The sequence below is a fragment of the Tachyglossus aculeatus genome, unplaced genomic scaffold, assembly GCF_015852505.1.
Source record: "Tachyglossus aculeatus isolate mTacAcu1 unplaced genomic scaffold, mTacAcu1.pri scaffold_1_arrow_ctg1, whole genome shotgun sequence".
NCBI classification, from domain to species: Eukaryota; Metazoa; Chordata; class Mammalia; order Monotremata; family Tachyglossidae; genus Tachyglossus; species Tachyglossus aculeatus.
Window position 1 is genome coordinate 1900020 of NW_024044915.1, and position 17614 is coordinate 1917633.

At 50.1% G+C, this 17614-nt stretch overlaps 1 protein-coding gene across 5 annotated transcripts in view; it reads left to right on the plus strand.

The window, feature by feature from the left end:
• ARHGAP44 (Rho GTPase activating protein 44) overlaps window positions 1–17614 on the plus strand; it is a 144552-nt gene that overhangs the window by 72381 nt on the left and 54557 nt on the right. For 4 of the 5 annotated variants that reach the window (XM_038742845.1, XM_038742849.1, XM_038742846.1 and 1 more), the window contains exons 2-4: window positions 10204–10243; window positions 10989–11093; window positions 16717–16793. In XM_038742845.1, the coding sequence (XP_038598773.1) occupies window positions 10204–10243; window positions 10989–11093; window positions 16717–16793 (222 nt within the window). Of the gene's footprint in view, window positions 1–10203; window positions 10244–10988; window positions 11094–16716; window positions 16794–17614 lie in introns of those variants that run through there. The other variant, XM_038742848.1, reaches the window with a different exon arrangement.

Consider the following 17614-nt stretch of genomic DNA (forward strand, 5'->3'; position numbering starts at 1 on the left):
AAGGACATTGCCAAGTTTACGGTCTTGGGAGGTAGGGAATCTGGTGATGTTTTCTACGGTGATGGGAAAGTCACGAGGAGGACAGAGTTTGGGTGGGAAGATTAATTCTGTTTTGGACATGTTAAGTTTGAGATGATGGTGAGGCGTTCAAGTGAAGATGTACTGAAGGCCGGAGGAAGCCCGAGATCGGAGACAAGGAGAGACGTCAGGGCTGGAGAGGTAGATTTGATTGGGAAGATGGGTTTGTTTTGGACATGTTAAGTTTGAGGTGTTGGCGGACCTCCAAATAGAAAGGTCCTGAGGAGTGTCAGGGGCTGGAGAGGTAGATTTGGGAATCAACTGTGTATTAGAATCGTGGGAACCAATGAGTTCTCCAAGGAAGTGGATGTAGGTGGAAAATAGAAAGGGACCCAGGACAGAGCCTTGAGGGACCCCCAAAGCTGAGGGGTGGGAGGCAGAGGAGGAGCTTGCGAAAAAGACTGAGAAGGAACGGCGAAAGATGAGGAGAGCAGGAGAGGACAGTGTCAGCGAAGCCAAGGTTAGGTATTGTTTCTAGAAGTGCGTGGTCCACAGCTTCAGAGGCAGCTGAGAGGTCAAGGAAGATTAGGATGGAGTGGAGGCCATTGGATTTGGCAAGAAAAAGGTCATCGGTGACCGTAGAGAGGGCTGTTTCCCTGCAGTGAAATGGCCAGAAGCCAGGTTTAAAGGGTACAGGAGAGAAATGGAGAAGAGGAAATGGAGGCAGCGGATAGCGACAACTTGCTCAAGGAGTTTGAAGAAGAATGGTAGGAGGGAGACAGGGTGATAACTGTGGAGTTCAAATAGGATTTTTATTTAGGATAGGAAATATCTAGGGGTGTTGGGAAGCAATGGGGAAGGAGCCATTGGAAAGTGAGCGGTTGAAGAGGGGATCAGGGAGGGAAATAGGGAAGGGCAGGTGTTTAGATTACGTGCGAAAGGGATGGAGTTGGAAGCACAAGTGGAGGGAGTTGATATTGATAGGAGGTAGAATGTCTCCTCTTGAAATAATAATAATAATAATGATGATGGCATTAATCATAACAATAATGGTGGCATTTGTTAAGCGCTTACTATGTGCAAAGCACTGTTCTAAGCGCTGGGGAGGTTGCAAGGTGATCAGGTTGTCCCACATAGGGCTCACAGTCTTAATCCCCATTTTACAGATGAGGTAACTGAGGCCCAGAGAACTGAAGTGACTTGCCCAAAGTCACACAGCTGACAATCGGCGGAGCCGGGATTTGAACCCATGACCTCGGACTCCAAAGACCGGGCCCTTTCCACTGAGCCACGCTGCTTCCCTAATACTTCTGGGGAAGGAGGGGAGAATCGAAAAGGGGGCATGAGGAGGATGGACTAGGGGAGGTTTTACGGAGATTATGCCTAGAGAGTTCGATTTTATCGGTGGAACACGGGGTCAGATCGTTAGAGGAAGGAGATGGGGTCAGGGGAAAAGGGGTTCGACAGTTGACGTGGTCAAAACATGGGCGTCAGTAAGGATGGAGAAGAATTGTTGCCATGTGGAGGCAGAGTTAATTCAGGTGAAGATAGGATTTGTGATGGCCAAGGTCAGCCTGGTAGCTGAATTCCTGCCAACAAGCACCCCACAGCTTGTGCACAAGAGCGGAGGAAGCGAACTGTGGAGGTGATCCAGGATTGTGGATTGGTGGTACGAGATTGACGGAGGGATGGGGAGGAGGAGAATTGAGTTTTGTGGGGAGGGCGGAGTTGGCTTGCCAAGAGAGGGATGGAGGGGGTGGGATAGTGTGAAAGCGGCTTTGGGAAGCAAAAAGGAAGCCAACTCATCCCCTTCCCCAGGGAGACTTGGCGATGGGGGGGAAATGAGGCTCCTTCTGGAGAGAGTAGCAAGGGAGAGTGTCTCTGTGGAGAATGAAGTTTCCGGGATGGCGAAGAGGAGCACCGTTGGGGTCAGAAAACGGGTCAGAGATGAAGGGAAGCTTTCCCATGATAGAGCAGGGGTTCCACAGAGGGAGGAGGATACGGTGTGAAGGATGGGGAGAGTTTGGAACGGAGTTGGACTGTGATAACACATTTTCTGAGATTTTTCTGCAAAAAGCTTCTGGACACATCCCCCTGCTCCTCCAGAAACTCCAGTGGTTGGCCATCCACCTCCGTATCCAACAAAAATTCCTCTCCGTTGGCTTTAAACCACTCCATCACCTTGTCCCCTCCAACCTCACCTTGCTTCTCTCCTACGACCCGGCCCGCCCGCCTAACTCCTCTAGCGCTCACCTTCTCACCGTGCGTCGATCTCGCCCGTCTCACTGCCGACCCGTAATCCACGTCCTGCCTCTGGCCTGAAACGCCCTCCCTCCTCTAATCCGACAGACAACCACTCTCCCCCGCTTCAAAGCCTTGCTGAAGGTCCATCTCTTCCAAGAGGCCTTCCCAGACCTAACCCCACTTTTCCTCATCTCCGACTCCCTTCTGCGTCGCTCTGACTTGGTTCCTTTGCTCTTCCCTCCTCCCGGCCCCAAAGCACGTATGTAGGTGTCTATAATTTGATTTATTCCTTTGTTCTTCCCCTCTCCCAGCCCCCAAACACTTACGTACATAACTGTAATTTTATTTATTTCTATTAATGTCGGTCTCCCCCACTCTAGACTGTGAGCTCGTTGTGGGCAGGGATTATCACTGTTTATTGTTGTTTCTTACTTTCCCAAGCACTTAGTACAGTGCTCGGCACACAGTAAGCGCTCAATATATACGGCTGAATGGATGCACTTGACTGCATTCTTAATAATAATGATGGCATTTATTAAGTGCTTACTATGTGCAGAGCACTGTTCTAAGCATTGGGGAGGTTATCAGTTTGTCCCACGGGGGGCTCACAGTCTTCACCCCCTTTTTACAAATGAGGTCACTGAGGCCCAGAGAAGTGAAGTGACTTGCCCAAAGTCACACAGCTGACAATAGGCGGAGCCGGGATTTGAACCCATGACCTCTGACTTCAAAGCCTGTGGTCCTGTCCTTCTCTTCCTCTGCCTCTCCCTCCTCACCCACTTGCAAGTGACCCATCTCATTCTCCAAGTGGGCAGTTAAGCGCTTAGTACAGTGCTCTGCCCACAGTAAGCGCTCAATAGATACGATTGAATGAATGAATTCCACTTTTGCCCATCCTCAATCCACTCCCCATCCCCGGGAACTGGACTGTGGCGAGCAGAGCTCCAGGGCTAGTGACCTGACTGGACTCCAGACTCTTGTCTGGCCACTTTCTGTGGCGGGTGGCTAGTGTGTGATGCCCAAGATGTCTTCAACCGAGTCATCTTCTACTCTGTCTTGTCGATCGTTGGCATCTTGCCGAGGAAGCAAGGCTCGTGGACGGCATCTAATTCTGCACTCCCAGTGAAGATCTTCCAGGATAAGGTCCGCGAAAGCGAGGGAGAGGCCTCGGTGGTATCAGAATCAGGGATTGGGAACCGCTTTCCACCGGGGAAGAAATACGCAGATACCGCTGTAGCATGTTGACATTTCCACCGGTCGGTCCGTTTGTCAAGGTTCTGGTCTAGACTAGCCTGCTGCCGGTATAATTCTCAGGCCAGGCATATTCCTGTTACTAAATTAATCAATCAATGGCACTGACTGAGCGCCTACTTTCTGCAGAACGTTGTTCTAAGCGCTCGCAGAGTTCAGAGTTAGTAGACATTTTCCCCGCCCACAATGCGCTTACAGTCTAGAGGATGCTAGACGTGCTCAGTCGAATCCCAGACTGAACCAAGGAATATCCAGGACATTCCCGGGCAAGTCGGGCCGCTGAATCAATCAATCAATCGTATTTATTGAGCGCTTACTGTGTGCAGAGCACTGTACTAAGCGCTTGGGAAGTACAAGTTGGCAACGTATAGAGACGGTCCCTACCCAACAGTGGGCTCACAGTCTAGAAGGTATCTTAACCACAACCCTTTTTTCACAGTATTCGCTAAGCGCGTACTGTGTTAGAGAAGCAGCGTGGCTCAGTGGAAAGAGCCCGGGCTTTGGAGTCAGAGGTCACGGGTTCAAATCCTGACTCCACCACTTAGCCGTGTGACTTTGGGCAAGTCACTTCACTTCTCCGGGCCTCAGTTCCCTCATCTGTAAAATGGGGATGAATAATAATAATAATAATGATGCCATTTATTAAGCGCTTACTCTGTGCAAAGCACTGTTCTAAGCGCTGGGGAGGTTACAAGGTGATCAGGTTGTCCCACATAGGGCTCACAGTCTTAATCCCCATTTTACAGATGAGGTAACTGAGGCCCAGAGAAGTGAAGTGACTTGCCCAAAGTCACACGGCTGACAAGTGGCGGAGCCAGGATTTGAACCTATGACCTCTGACTCCAAAGCCCACGCTCTTTCCACTGAGCCACGCTGCTTCTCCGACTGGGAGCCCCACGTGGGACACCCTGCTCACCTTGTAACCTCCCCAGCGCTTAGAACGGTGCTTTGCACATAGTAAGCACTTAATAAATGCCATTATTATGTGTCAAACACTGTTCCAAGTCCTGAGGTAGGTTCAGTGAGGGTGGACACAATCCCTGTATCACCTGTGGGTTCCAGTTGAAGTAAGAGGAAGAACAGGTACTGCATCCCCGTTTTTCATCTGAGGAAACTGAGGCACAGAGCAGTCAAGTGACTTGCCCAAGGTCACACAGCATGCAGTTGGATTAGAACCCAGGTCCTCCGACTCGAAGGCCCATTCGCTTTCCACCAGGCCACTCTGCTTCCCTTCTTCGGTCGTGCCGCCCTCGCCCCCTCCATCTCTCTGAGCTGGCTTCCCTGCCTCTCAGGGAGACGTGAAACGTAGATAATAACCAAGATGATACTTTCAGTTTCTGGAGGAAGCTCTGTAGCATGAAAAGATCATTATGGAGATGAACCGTTAATGTTTTTCTCCGGTTTGGAGCTCACCCACTGAGAAGCCGTTCGGGTATTTCAACATTCGTCGTCCGGAGGGAGCGGCAGGATGGCGGAGAAGGAATAACGCGTTGAGGTTTGGGAGCGTGACTCACGGAGAACTTGTCTCTCCGCCACTGCTCTTCCACGTGCCGTGCAGAAAAGCTGGGCCGTTGGGCGGGACGGTTGTGGGGAAGAGGCGTGGGCTGGCCATGGGACCCCTCCAAATGGGGCAGGACTATGGAAAAGCAAAGATTGAGCCCCTTCCGTCTCCTAGATAATGTATAGATTGCGGGGAGGTGAGTCTCTTTCGTAAAATGGACCCTCTAGGCCTTTAGAAAGAGTTTCCCGTCCTCTCCCACGGGTGACTTCAAAGAGGAGCTTCAGCAGTCCGGGGGGCGGTCTGATGATCGGTGAATCAGTCCCTAGGATTTATTGAGCGCGTACCACGTGAAAAGCATCGAGCATTTGGGAGAATGATTTCCTGCTGCTTGGGACAAGTTATAACTTATTACAAGTTATTACTCTATTTATTTTACTTGTACATATTTATTCTATTTATTTTATTCTGTTAATATGTTTTGTTCTCCGTCTCCCCCTTCTAGACTGTGAGCCCACTGTTGGGTAGGGACCGTCTCTAGATGTTGCCAACTTGGACTTCCCAAGCGCTTACTACAGTGCTCTGCACACCGTAAGCGCTCAATAAATACGAATGAATGAACGAATGAATGAACGACAAGATCTTTGCGGGTGAAAGGGACGCCGTTGTGTACCGCGGGTTTGAAACGGGGCCGTTTGCGATTTGCGAGGCTCTGACTGGGTTTAGGGAGGTGGCGTGAAGCGTCTTGTGGGCAGGGAACTTGTCACTTTGTCACTCTGAACTTCCCAACCCCAGAGTAGTAATAATAATAATAATAATAATAATAATAATAATAATAATAATAATAATAATGGCATATATTAAGCACTTACTATGTGCAAAGCACTGTTCTAAGCTCAGGGGAGTTTACAAGTTGATCAGGTTGTCCCACGTGGGGCTCACAGTCTTAATCCCCATTTTACAGATGAGGTAACTGAGGCACAGAGAAGTCAAGTAACTTGCCCAAAGTCACACAATAATAATAGTTATGGTATTTATTAAGCAATTCCTATGTGCCAGGCACTGTACTAAGCACTGGGGTGGATACAAATCGGGGGTTGGATTTGCTCATCCCACGTGAAGCTTACAGTCTCAATCCCCATTTTACAGATGAGGTCACTGAGGCACAGAGAAGTTAAATGACTTGCCCAAAGTCACACAGCAGCTGGGTGGCGGAGCTGGGATTTGAACCCTTGACCTCTGACTCCAAAGCCCGTGCTCTTTCCACTGTGCCGTGCTACTAGTAATAATAATAATAATAATGATGATGATGGTATTTGTTAAGCGCTTACTTTGTGCAAAGCACTGTTCTAAGCGCTGGGGTTGATACAGGGTAAACAGGTTGTCCCACGTAGGGCTCACAGTCATGATCCTCATTTTACAGACGAGGTAACCGAGGCCCAGAGAAGTGAAGTGGCTTGCCCAAGGTCACACAGCAGACAAGTGGCGGAGCCGGGATTAGAACCCACGACCTCTGACCCACGGCTCTTTCACTGAGCCACGCTGCTTGCGTGCCACACGAAATGGGGGCTCAATAAAACTACAACGATTATTATAATAATAATAGTAATGATGGTATTTGTTAAGCGCTTACTATGTGCAAAGCACTGTTCTAAGCGCTGGGGAGGTTACAAGGTGATCAGGTTGTCCCACGGGAGGCTCACAGTTTTAATCCCCATTTTACAGATGAGGGAACTGGGGCCCAGAGAAATTAAGTGACTTGCCCAAAGTCACACAGCTGACAGTTGGTGTTACCGGGATTTGAACCCACGACCTCTAACTCCAAAGCCCAGGCTCCTTCCACTGAGACACGCTGCTTCTCTACTAGTGGGCAAGGATTGTCTCTCTTTATTGCTGCTTGAGAGAAGCAGCGTGGCTCACTGGAAGGAGCCCGGGCTTTGGAGTCGGAGGTCATGGGTTCAAATCCTGGCTCGCCAATTGTCAGCTGTGTGACTTTGGGCAAGTCACTTCACTTCTCTGGGCCTCAGTTCCCTCATCTGGAAAATGGGGATGAAGACTGTGAGCCCCATGTGGGACAACCTGATCGCCTTGTATTCCCCCAGTGCTTAGAAGAGTGCTTTGCACACAGTAAGCACTTAACAAATACCATCATCATTATTATTATTATTATTATTATTATTATTAATCAGTATGATTGATTGAACTGAAGAAATGAATAGTACATATATGTTTGTCCTCCAAGCTATCCTACCCCTTCTCTGATATTTCAACCCTATGGCAGTATGGCCTAGTGGAAAGACAATGGGCCCGGGAGTTGAAGGGCCTGGGACTTAATCCCGCCTCCCCCATAGTAATAATAATAATAATAATAATAATAATGGCATTTATTAAGCGCTTACTATGTGCAAAGCGCTGTTCTAAGCTGTGGGGAGGTTACAGGGTGATCAGGTTGTCCCACGGGGGGCTCACATTCTTAATCCCCATTTTCCAGATGAGGGAACCGAGACACAGAGACGTGAAGTGACTCGCCCACAGTCACACAGCTGACAATTGGTGTTGCCGGGATTTGAACCCACGACCTCTGACTCCAAAGCCCGGGCTCTTTCCACCGAGCCACGCTGCTTGCTGTGTGACTTTGAGCAAGTCACTTAACTTCTCTGTCCCTCAGTTACCCCATCTGTATAATGGGGATTCAGTATCTGTTCTCCTTCCTAATTAGATTCTGAGCCCCCGGAGGGGGTCAGGGATTGTTTCTGATCCTATTATATCTTCCTCGGTGCGTAGAACACATGTAAATGCTTAACAAATATTCTTATCATTATTATTATTATTTGGGGCTCTGAGGCATTACCCCTCCTTCCCGCAAAAGTGCCAACCGTCCGAGATTGGCATGCAGGGAAGAGAGGAGTTAGCTGGACGCCCACCTGGGCATCAGGTCACTAGGCCACAACCCCAGAAATCTGCTTTTTCCGGCTAGAGGGGCAACCTCGACTTGGGGCCAGCAGGACTGGTGGCTTGGCACTGACTTGGTAAGAGCCCCCACCGTCGGTGGAAAATTCGTTTGGCCTCCGTCGAGGGATTCTATCATTTTTTTCCAGTATTTCCACCTTACAGCGACTCATTCATTCACTCATTGTCCTATTTACTGAGCGCTAACTGTGTGCCGAGCACTGTACCAAGCACTTGGGAAGTACAAGTTGGCAACATATAGAGACGGTCCCGACCCAACAGCGGGCTGACACCCACCCCGTGTCCTGGCCTCCACGTCGGGTTTTCATTTTGGGCACAGCGATGAGTTTGGGGATGCAGCCGGGATGTGGGGTGGTTTAAAAGGGGGTGTGTCAGTTTCCCTGACCCCACCATGCTCCCTGGGTGGACCGGGCCCAAAGCGGGGCGGCCATCTCGGCTGTGCTTCCCGCCTCCATCCTGGAACTGAATCCTGAACAAACCAGTAGGCCCAAAAAAGCAAAACTGGTTGCCAATTTAGGGTCCGTCTCCCCGCTCCTGGTAGCGCAGCTCAGAAACCCTCCGCGAGATCTGGCCACCCGTTGCCTTAAAAATTCAGTGAAGAAGGAGTTTCCAGTCGGTCATTTAGTCATGTTTATTGAGCGCTTACTCCGTGCGGAGTAGTGTACTGAGCACTTGGGAGAGTACACAGAATCGAGGCCATTCCCCAAACACCAAAGAGAATGCTTGACACCGTTAGTCAAAAAGCTTTCCTACTGTCTAACCTAAATCCCCCTTGCTGTAGGTCCACTTGTACTCCTTCTTCTCCTGGCCTCAGGGTACATGAGGCACCATCACCAGGCCAATGTTATTATCAGTTATTATTATGTTGCCAACTTGTACTTCCCAAGCGCTTAGTACAGTGTTCTGCACACAGTAAGCGCTCAGTAAATACAATTGAACGAATGAATGAATCAGTATTATTACCATTATTATACTATTAAGCGCTTACTAGAGAAGCAGCGTGGCTCAGTGGAAAGAGCCCGGGCTTTGGAGTCAGGGGTCATGGGTTCAAATCCCAGCTCTGCCAATTGTCAGCTGTGTGACTTGTCACTTCACTTCTCTGTGCCTCAGTTACCTCATCTGTAAAACGGGGATTGAGACTGTGAGCCCCACGTGGGACAACCTGATTACCATGTATCTACCCCAGCGCTTAGAACAGTGCTTTGCACATAGTAAGCGCTTAATAAATACCATTATTATTATAAATATTCTTCTGAGCCCTGGAGTAGGCACAGATCTATCGGGTCAGTCTTAATTTCCATTCTACAGATGAGGAAACTGAAGCAAAGAGGAGTGAAAGGATCGGCCCAAGGTCACACAGCAAGCAGTTGCCCGAGCCAGATTTCGAACTGGGAGTCCCCAGTTGGTAGCAGATTCCCCAGGGTCCCTCCCGCCTGGCCCTGCTCCTCTGTGCCTGGTTTCCCGGGAACCTTCGAGCCCAAAGGTGGTCCACATTCTGTCAGGACTAGCCCCTGATGGGGAATCCTGGCCTGATCCCGGCCCCGACCAGAGACTAGGTGGGTTTGGTGAGCCGAGCAGCGTGTGCCATTTCTTGCCAAGATCCTGCTTAACTGGTGTGGGTTGGGATTCCAGAGGGGGCCGGGTGGACGTTTCCACCAGGCCCTTTGTCCGGCCCGGTGACCGGGGGCAGATCCAGAAGTTGGTCCACTGTCCTTCCCAAAGCAAGATTGGGGATTGATCCATGAGCACAATTTAGTAGTTCCATCCCGGCAACATCGCGGGGCAAATCAACGCCCTTTGGGCTGGGCTGCGGGGTGCCTGCAAGGGGGTGAGCTAGATTTTTCCGGCGGGATCGTCGTGAGAGCCGGTTTTGCTCTGGGTTTTCTCCCTGGAAAATGCTCGGCTGTTCCCCATTGAGGTCACTGCTGGTTTCTATGGTTTCCACATCCCTCGGCTGCCTGATCCATGGTTGCTAGGTCCGAAATCTCTTCCTGAAAGCAATGCCTTCGGATTCCGCTTCCTTCCGTTCGACATCTCCTTAGCCCTTGGCTACTCTCATCCCTCCTGTTAGTCATACCTGTAATTTACTGTAGTCTTTGTCTCCCCTTCTGGATTAAAAACTCCTTCAAGTCAGGGATTGTGGCTTCACACTCTGTTGTACTCTCCCCAGTACAGCACTGTTATTGATCGATCTATATTTCTTTTTAAATTTCCCTGTATAGGGCCGAGAAGACTGAAGTCCTGAGCGAAGATCTTCTGCAGGTAAGGCGGTCCCTTTCACCTTAATCCCAGCCCAGGGTCTCCCACCCAGTTGCCGGGCATCCAGACAAGCTGATCAGGTGCGACCGGAGGGGGTCTGAAGACCCCTGAAGTGAAGAGAAGTTCAGTGGGACTTTCTGGGGCTGGGCGTCTTCCACTTGCTTCCATCTCCCTCGGGAGGACGACGAGCCCCGTCTTCTTCCCGGGGTTCCTGAGGGCCCGGGAGATAATCAGCCCGAAGGGCTGTTGAGGTTTACAGTGGTGTCGTCTGAATAGTTGTGTTGTGTTCTTGGTGAAGTTTGTGAATCCGGTGGCACCCAGGGAGTTGGCGACATCCATCCTCACGGCTCTTCTACCATCCCTAAACCCTTCCTGCGCATGACCCCCAGCGGACCAGTTTTTCCGGTTCCCCCGACCCCTCCAGCAGCCGGGATATCTCCCTGTCTGGGCCCATGTGGAGCCAGTTAGCCCTTTCCTGAGCCCATTCCGTGGGAGAGAGCGTCCCGGGAGAAGGCCCGAAGATCGGCCGTCAAACTCCGCTCTCCGGATGGAACCAGGGCAGAGCAGAATTCCCACCGCTAGGAACTTGGGGTCCCTGGGCTGGGAGATTGGGTCCTATAAGGGGAGCACGCGAGAGGGGCCGGTATCCTCCTGTAGCCTAGCAATGCCTTGGCCTGACACCTCCCCACTCCCCCTTTCCCACCTCTCCCTCCCCGCATCTTCCCGTTCCTCCTTCTCCTCCCCTCAGGTGGAGAGGAGACTAGAACTGGTGAAACAGGTGTCCCACAGCACCCACAAGAAGCTGACGGCATGCCTTCAGGGCCAGCAAGGTGTGGAAACCGACAAGCGTTCAGTAAGCACTGGGCACTTTGGGGTTGAGCCCTGGGGGCAGAGTGGCCATAATAATAGAAATAACCAGTTTCCTCAAACCGGTCAAGGGTTTCCTCTGTGCCAAGCACTCAATCAATCAATCAATCGTATTTATTGAGCGCTTACTATGTGCAGAGCACTGTACTAAGCGCTTGGGAAGTACAAATTGGCATCACATAGAGACAGTCCCTACCCAACAGTGGGCTCACAGTCTAAAAGGGGGAGACAGAGAACAGAACCAAACATACCAACAAAATAAAATAAGTAGGATAGAAATGTACAAGTAAAATAAATAAATAAATAAATAGAGTAATAAATATGTACAACCATATATACATATATACAGGTGCTGTGGGGAAGGGAAGGAGGTAAGACGGGGGGATGGAGAGGGGGACGAGGGGGAGAGGAAAGAAGGGGCTCAGTCTGGGAAGGCCTCCTGGAGGAGGTGAGCTCTCAGCAGGGCCTTGAAGGGAGGAAGAGAGCTAGCTTGGCGGATGGGCAGAGGGATTGGGGGCATTCCAGGCCCGGGGGATGACGTGGGCCGGGGGTCGATGGCGGGACAGGCGAGAGCGAGGGACGGTGAGGAGATCAGCGGTGGAGGAGCGGAGGGTGCGGGCTGGGCTGGAGAAGGAGAGAAGGGAGGTGAGGTAGGAGGGGGCGAGGGGATAGACAGCCTTGAAGCCCAGGGTGAGGAGTTTCTGCCTGATGCGCAGATTGATCGGTAGCCATTGGAGGTTTTTGAGGAGGGGAGTAATATGTCCAGAGCGTTTCTGGACAAAGATAATCCGGGCAGCAGCATGAAGTATGGATTGAAGTGGAGAGAGACACGAGGATGGGAGATCAGAGAGAAGGCTAGTGCAGTAGTCCAGACGGGATAGGATGAGAGCTTGAATGAGCAGGGTAGCAGTTTGGATGGAGAGGAAAGGGCGGATCTTGGCAATGTAGGGCGGATCCGCACTCCTGGGCTAGATACAAGATGATCGGGTCGGATACGGTGCAGTGCTAAGCACTTAGTACAGTGCTCTGCACACAGTAAGCGCTCAATAAATACGATTGAATATGGTCCCCGATGGGCTTCTGATCTAAGTAGGAGGGAGAACAGGTACTAAATCCCCATTTTTCAGGTGAGGAAGCGGAGGCCAGAGAATAATAATAATAATAATGATGATGATGGCATTTATTAAGCGCTTACTATGTGCAAAGCACTGTTCTGAGCCCTGGGGAGGTTACAAGGTGATTAGGTTGTCCCACGTGGGGGGGGCTGCTCAATTTTAATCCCCATTTTACAGATGAGTAACTGAGGCACAGAGAAGTGAAGTGACATGCCCAAAGTCACCCAGCTGACAATTGGGGGAGCCGGAATTTGAACCCGTGGCCTCTGACTCCAAAGCCCGGACTCTTTCCACTGAGCTTTCACAGAGAAGTGAAATGACTTGCCTAAGGTCCCACAGCAGGCAAGCGGGAACCTGGCAGAGAAGCAGCGTGGCTCAGTGGAAAGAGCCCGGGCTTTGGAGTCACAGGTCATGGGTTCAGATCCCGGCCCCGCCAGTTGTCAGCTGGGTGACTTGGGGCGAGTCGCTTCTTAACTTCTCTGTGCCTCAGTTACCTCATCTGTAAAATGGGGATGAAGACTGCGAGCCCCCCGTGGGACCAACTGATCCCCTTGCAATCTCCCCAGTGCTGAGAACAGTGCTTTGCACATAGTAAGCGCTTAATAAATGCCATAAAAAAGTGGCAGAACGGGGATTAGAACTCACGTCCTCTTCCTCCTGGGCCCGTGCTCTTTCCCAAGGCCGTGCTGCTTCCCGTTAACAAGGTTACCGACCCCGTCCTTATCACCATCAGTAGAGACTCAGTTTCCCCAGTTGAGGGTGAGGAGAGTCCCGAGGATTTTATTTCATTTCCAGACTCCTTGGGTAGGTGGGACACGGGCCCCCAAACCCTAAACTGTTGTCGCTGAAGCTCCCCGGCCTTGGAGGAGCCCAGAGCTGGATATAATAACGCTGGTTTTTGTTAAAGAAGCAGTGTGGCTCAGTGGAAAGAGCCCGGGCTTTGGAGTCAGAGGTCATGGGTTCGAATCCCAGTCTTCTAGACTTCTAGACTGTGAGCCCACTGTTGGGTAGGGCCCGTCTCTATATGTTGCCAACTTGGACTTCCCAAGCGCTCAGTACGGTGCTCTGCACACAGTAAGCGCTCAATAAATACGATTGAACGAATCCCGGCTCCGCCACATGTCCGCTGTGTGACCTCGGGCAAGTCACTTCACTTCTCTGAGCCTCAGTGACCTCATCTGTAAAATGGGGATTAAGACTGTGAGCCCCATGTGGGACAACTTGATCACCTTGTATTCCATCCCAGCGCTTAGAGCAGTGCTTTGCACATAGATGCCATCATTATTATTATTCTTAAACTCTTACTATATGCCGAACACTGTTCTGAGTGCTGGGGTAGATACAGGATAATCCGGTTGGACACAGTCCCTGTCCCACACAGTGTTGTCTCTATTTGTTGCTGAATTGTACTTCCCAAGTGCTCAGTACAGTGCTCTGCACACAATAAGCGCTCAGTGAATGCAATTGAATGAATGAATGGATGGACAAACAGCGCTTGGCACTTGGTAAGCACTTAACAAATACCATTATTATTATTATTATTACCAAATCTGTTAATATTGTACTCTCCCAAGGGCTCAGTACATTGCTCTGCACCTACTAAGTGCTCAAGAAGCACGAGAAGCCATGTGGCTTGGTGGAAACAGCATAAGCCTGGGCGTTAGGACACCTGGGTTCTAATCCCGGTTCCAGCACTTATCTGCTGTACGATCTTAGGCAAGTCACTTAACTTTTCTCCGCCTCAGCTATCTCATCTGTAAAATGGGGAATAAGACTATGAGCTCCATGTGGGACAGGGACTGTGTCCAATCAGATTAACTTGTACTCACTCAGGGGCGAGTACTCACCCATAGTAAGTGTTTAAAAAATACCACTATTATTAATAATAATAATTGATTGCTCTGCACAAAGTGCTCGATAAATACAATTGATTGATTGATTGGTAGACTAACCACCGGCAGACTCTGGTGGGTGACTCAGGGCCAAACTGTCAATAATAATAATAATGATGATGGCATTTGTTAAGTGCTTACTATGTGCGAAGCACTGTTTTTTTGATGGCATTTATTAAGCGCTTACTATGTGCAAAGCACTGTTCTAAGCGCTGGGGGGATACAAGGTGATAAGGTTGTCCCACGGGGGACTCACAGTCAATCCCCATTTTACTGATGAGGTAACTGAGGCACAGAGAAGTTAAATGACTTGCCCAAAGTCACACAGCTGACAACTGTTCTAAGCACTGGATTAGTCAGTAGTCAGGAGAGGGAGTTGCTAGGTATTTCTCAGCTACCCACAGTGTGGATTTCACCTTTCTGCCGCCACCATTCATTCATTCACTCATTCATTCATTCATATTTATTGAGCGCTTACTGTGTGCAGAGCACTGTACTAAGCGCTTGGAAATTACAATTCAGTAACAGAGACAATCCCTACCCAACAATGGGCTCACAGTCTAGAAGTGGGGAGACGGACAACCGAACAAAACAGGTAGACAGGCATCAGTAGCATCAAAATAAATAAATAGAATTATAGGTGTATACACATCATTGATGAAATAAATAGAATAATAAATATAACAATAATAAAAATAATGATGGCATTTATTAAGCTCTTACTATATGCAAAACACTGTTCTAATCGCTGGGGAGGTTACAAGGTGATCAGGTTGTCCCACGGGGGGCTCACAATCTTAATCCCCATTTTACAGATGCGGTAACTGAGGCACAGAGAAGTGAAGTGACTTGCCCAAAGTCACCCAGCTGACAGTTGGCAGAGCTGGGATTCGAACCCATGAACTCTTGACTCCAAAGCCCGGGCTCTTTCCACTGAGCCATGCTGCTTCCTCCATACGTAGTCTGCTACCTTCCTTTTTGTCCATGTCTTTCTCACTCAATAGTAATTATTGATCCCTCGCTGGTTATTCATTCATTCATTCAATCATATTTATTGAGCACTTACTGTGTGCAGAGCACTGTACTAAGCGCTTCGGAAGTACAAGTCGGCAACATATAGAGACGGTCCCTAGCCGACAGCGGGCTCCCAGTCTAGAAGGGGGAGACAGACAACAAAACAAAACATGGAGAAAGGTGTCAGAATCGTCAGAACAATAGAATCAAAGCTATATGCACATCACTAACAAAATAGATAGAATAGTAAATATGTACAAGTAAAATAAATGGAGTAATCTGTACAAATCTATACAAGTGCTGTGGGGAGGGGAAGGAGGTAGGGCGGGGGAGATGGGGAGGAGGAGAGGAAAAAGGGGGCTCAGTCTGGGAAGACCTCCTGGAGGAGGTGAGCTCTCAGTAGGGCTTTGAAGGGAGGAAGAGAGCTAGCTTGGCCGATGTGCGGAGGGAGGGCATTCCGGGCCAGGGGGATGACGTGGGCCGGGGGTCGATGGTGGGACAGGTGAGAACGAGGTACGGGGAGGAGATTAGCGGCGGAGGGGCGGAGGGTGCGGGCTGGGCTGGAGAAGGACAGAAGGGAGGTGAGGTAGGAGGGGGCGAGGTGATGGACAGCCTTGAAGCCCAGGGTGAGGAGTTTCTGCCTGATGCGCAGATTGATTGGTAGCCACTGGAGATTTTTGAGGAGGGGAGTGGCATGCCCAGAGCGTTTCTGTACAAAGATAATCCGGGCAGCAGAGTAAAGTATAGACTGAAGCGGGGAGAGGCAGGAGGATGGGAGATCAGAGAGGAGGCCGATGCAGTAATCCAGTCGGGATAGGATGAGAGATTGAACCGGCAAGGTAGCGGTTTGGATGGAGAGGAAAGGGCGGATCTTGGCGATGTCGCAGAGGTGAGACCGGCAGGTTTTGGTGATGGATTGGATGTGTGGTGTGAACGAGAGAGCGGAGGCGAGGATGACACCAAGGTTGCGGGTAAGCAAACACTCCCCTAAGCAATTGGGAAGTACAGTACAGGACACGGAACTTGCAATCTAGTAGGGGAGACGGACGTGAAAATTAATTGCAGGTAGGAAATAATCGAGGATATTATATGTACATATTAATCGTGTGCCAAGCAACGTAGTAAGTGCTCGGAAGAGGACGACCAAATGGGTAGAATTAGTAGGTAGATGCCCTTCCCCTCAAGGACTTCGCTATTTAGCCGGTGAGATGGACACCCAAATAAGTTATAGGTAGGTGACAGCAGTAGAGTATAAAAAAATAAATTCCTAACTACTACAGAGGGATGGGAGGGGGGTGAGTACCCAAACGCTTAGGTGACGTGGAAGTACTGAAGTGGCATTTGGGGGTGGTTATGGTGGGGAGATAAGATTAAGCTTGGAAGGCTTCCTGGAGAAGCCGTGATTCCAGAGGGGAATTCCGGAAGATGGGGAGCACAGGTGTGAAGGGAGCAGGAGCCATGCGGACAGTCCTGGAATCAGCATCGCTCTTCCAGTGTTTTGGCTAGAAATCCCAGTGCGGGAACAGCTGGGACTCTGTTGATCTGGGGTGGAAATCACTGGAGCAAGGACATTTTCCTTCCTTTCTAGAAAAAGCTGCCCCTGACGACTCTGGCCCAGTGCTTGATGGAAGGGTCGGCAATCTTGGGAGATGACACTCTGCTCGGGTAAGTGACGGACGCGTGCCCGGGTGGGAGACGAGTAGGGGACAGGCCCATCCACTGCCCCCAGGAGATGTGGGAAACGCCAGCCCAGACTGCCATTCTTAGCCTTGAAACTCAAGGAACGGTCAACCGGAATAATAGTAATGATGGTATTTGTTCAGCGCTTACTATGTGCCAGGAACCGTTCTAAGCGCTGGGGTAGATACAGTGTTATCAGGTTGTCCCACGTGGGGCTCCCAGTCTTCATCCCCATTTCACAGATGAGGTAAATGAGGCCCAGAGAAGTGAAGTGACTTGCCCAAAGTCACACGGCTGGCAAGTGGTGGAGACGGGATTTGAACCCACAACCTCGGACTCCCAAGCCCGTGCTCTTTCCACTATGCCACGAGTTTACTGTGTGCCAACCACTGTATCATACACGTGGGTAGTTACGAGATAACCAGATCAGATCTAGTTGGAGCCACAGGGAGCTAACCTGTGGGAGAGGGAGGGAGAACGGGAAAGTTATCCCCATTATACAGACGAGAAAACTGAGGACGAGTGAAGTGAATTTTCCAAGGTCGCACAGCAGGCAAGTAGCGGAGCCAGGCCTAGAACTGTCATTCATTCATTCAGTCGGATTTATTGAGCGCTTACTGTGTGCAGAGCACTGTACTAAGCGCTTGGGAAGTCCAAGTCGGCAACATCTAGAGACGGTCCCAACCCAACAGCGGGCTCACAGTCTAGAAGGGGGAGACAGACGACAAAACAAAACATATTAACAAAATAAAATAAATATGTACGAATAAAATAGAGTAATAAATCCGTACAAACATATATACATA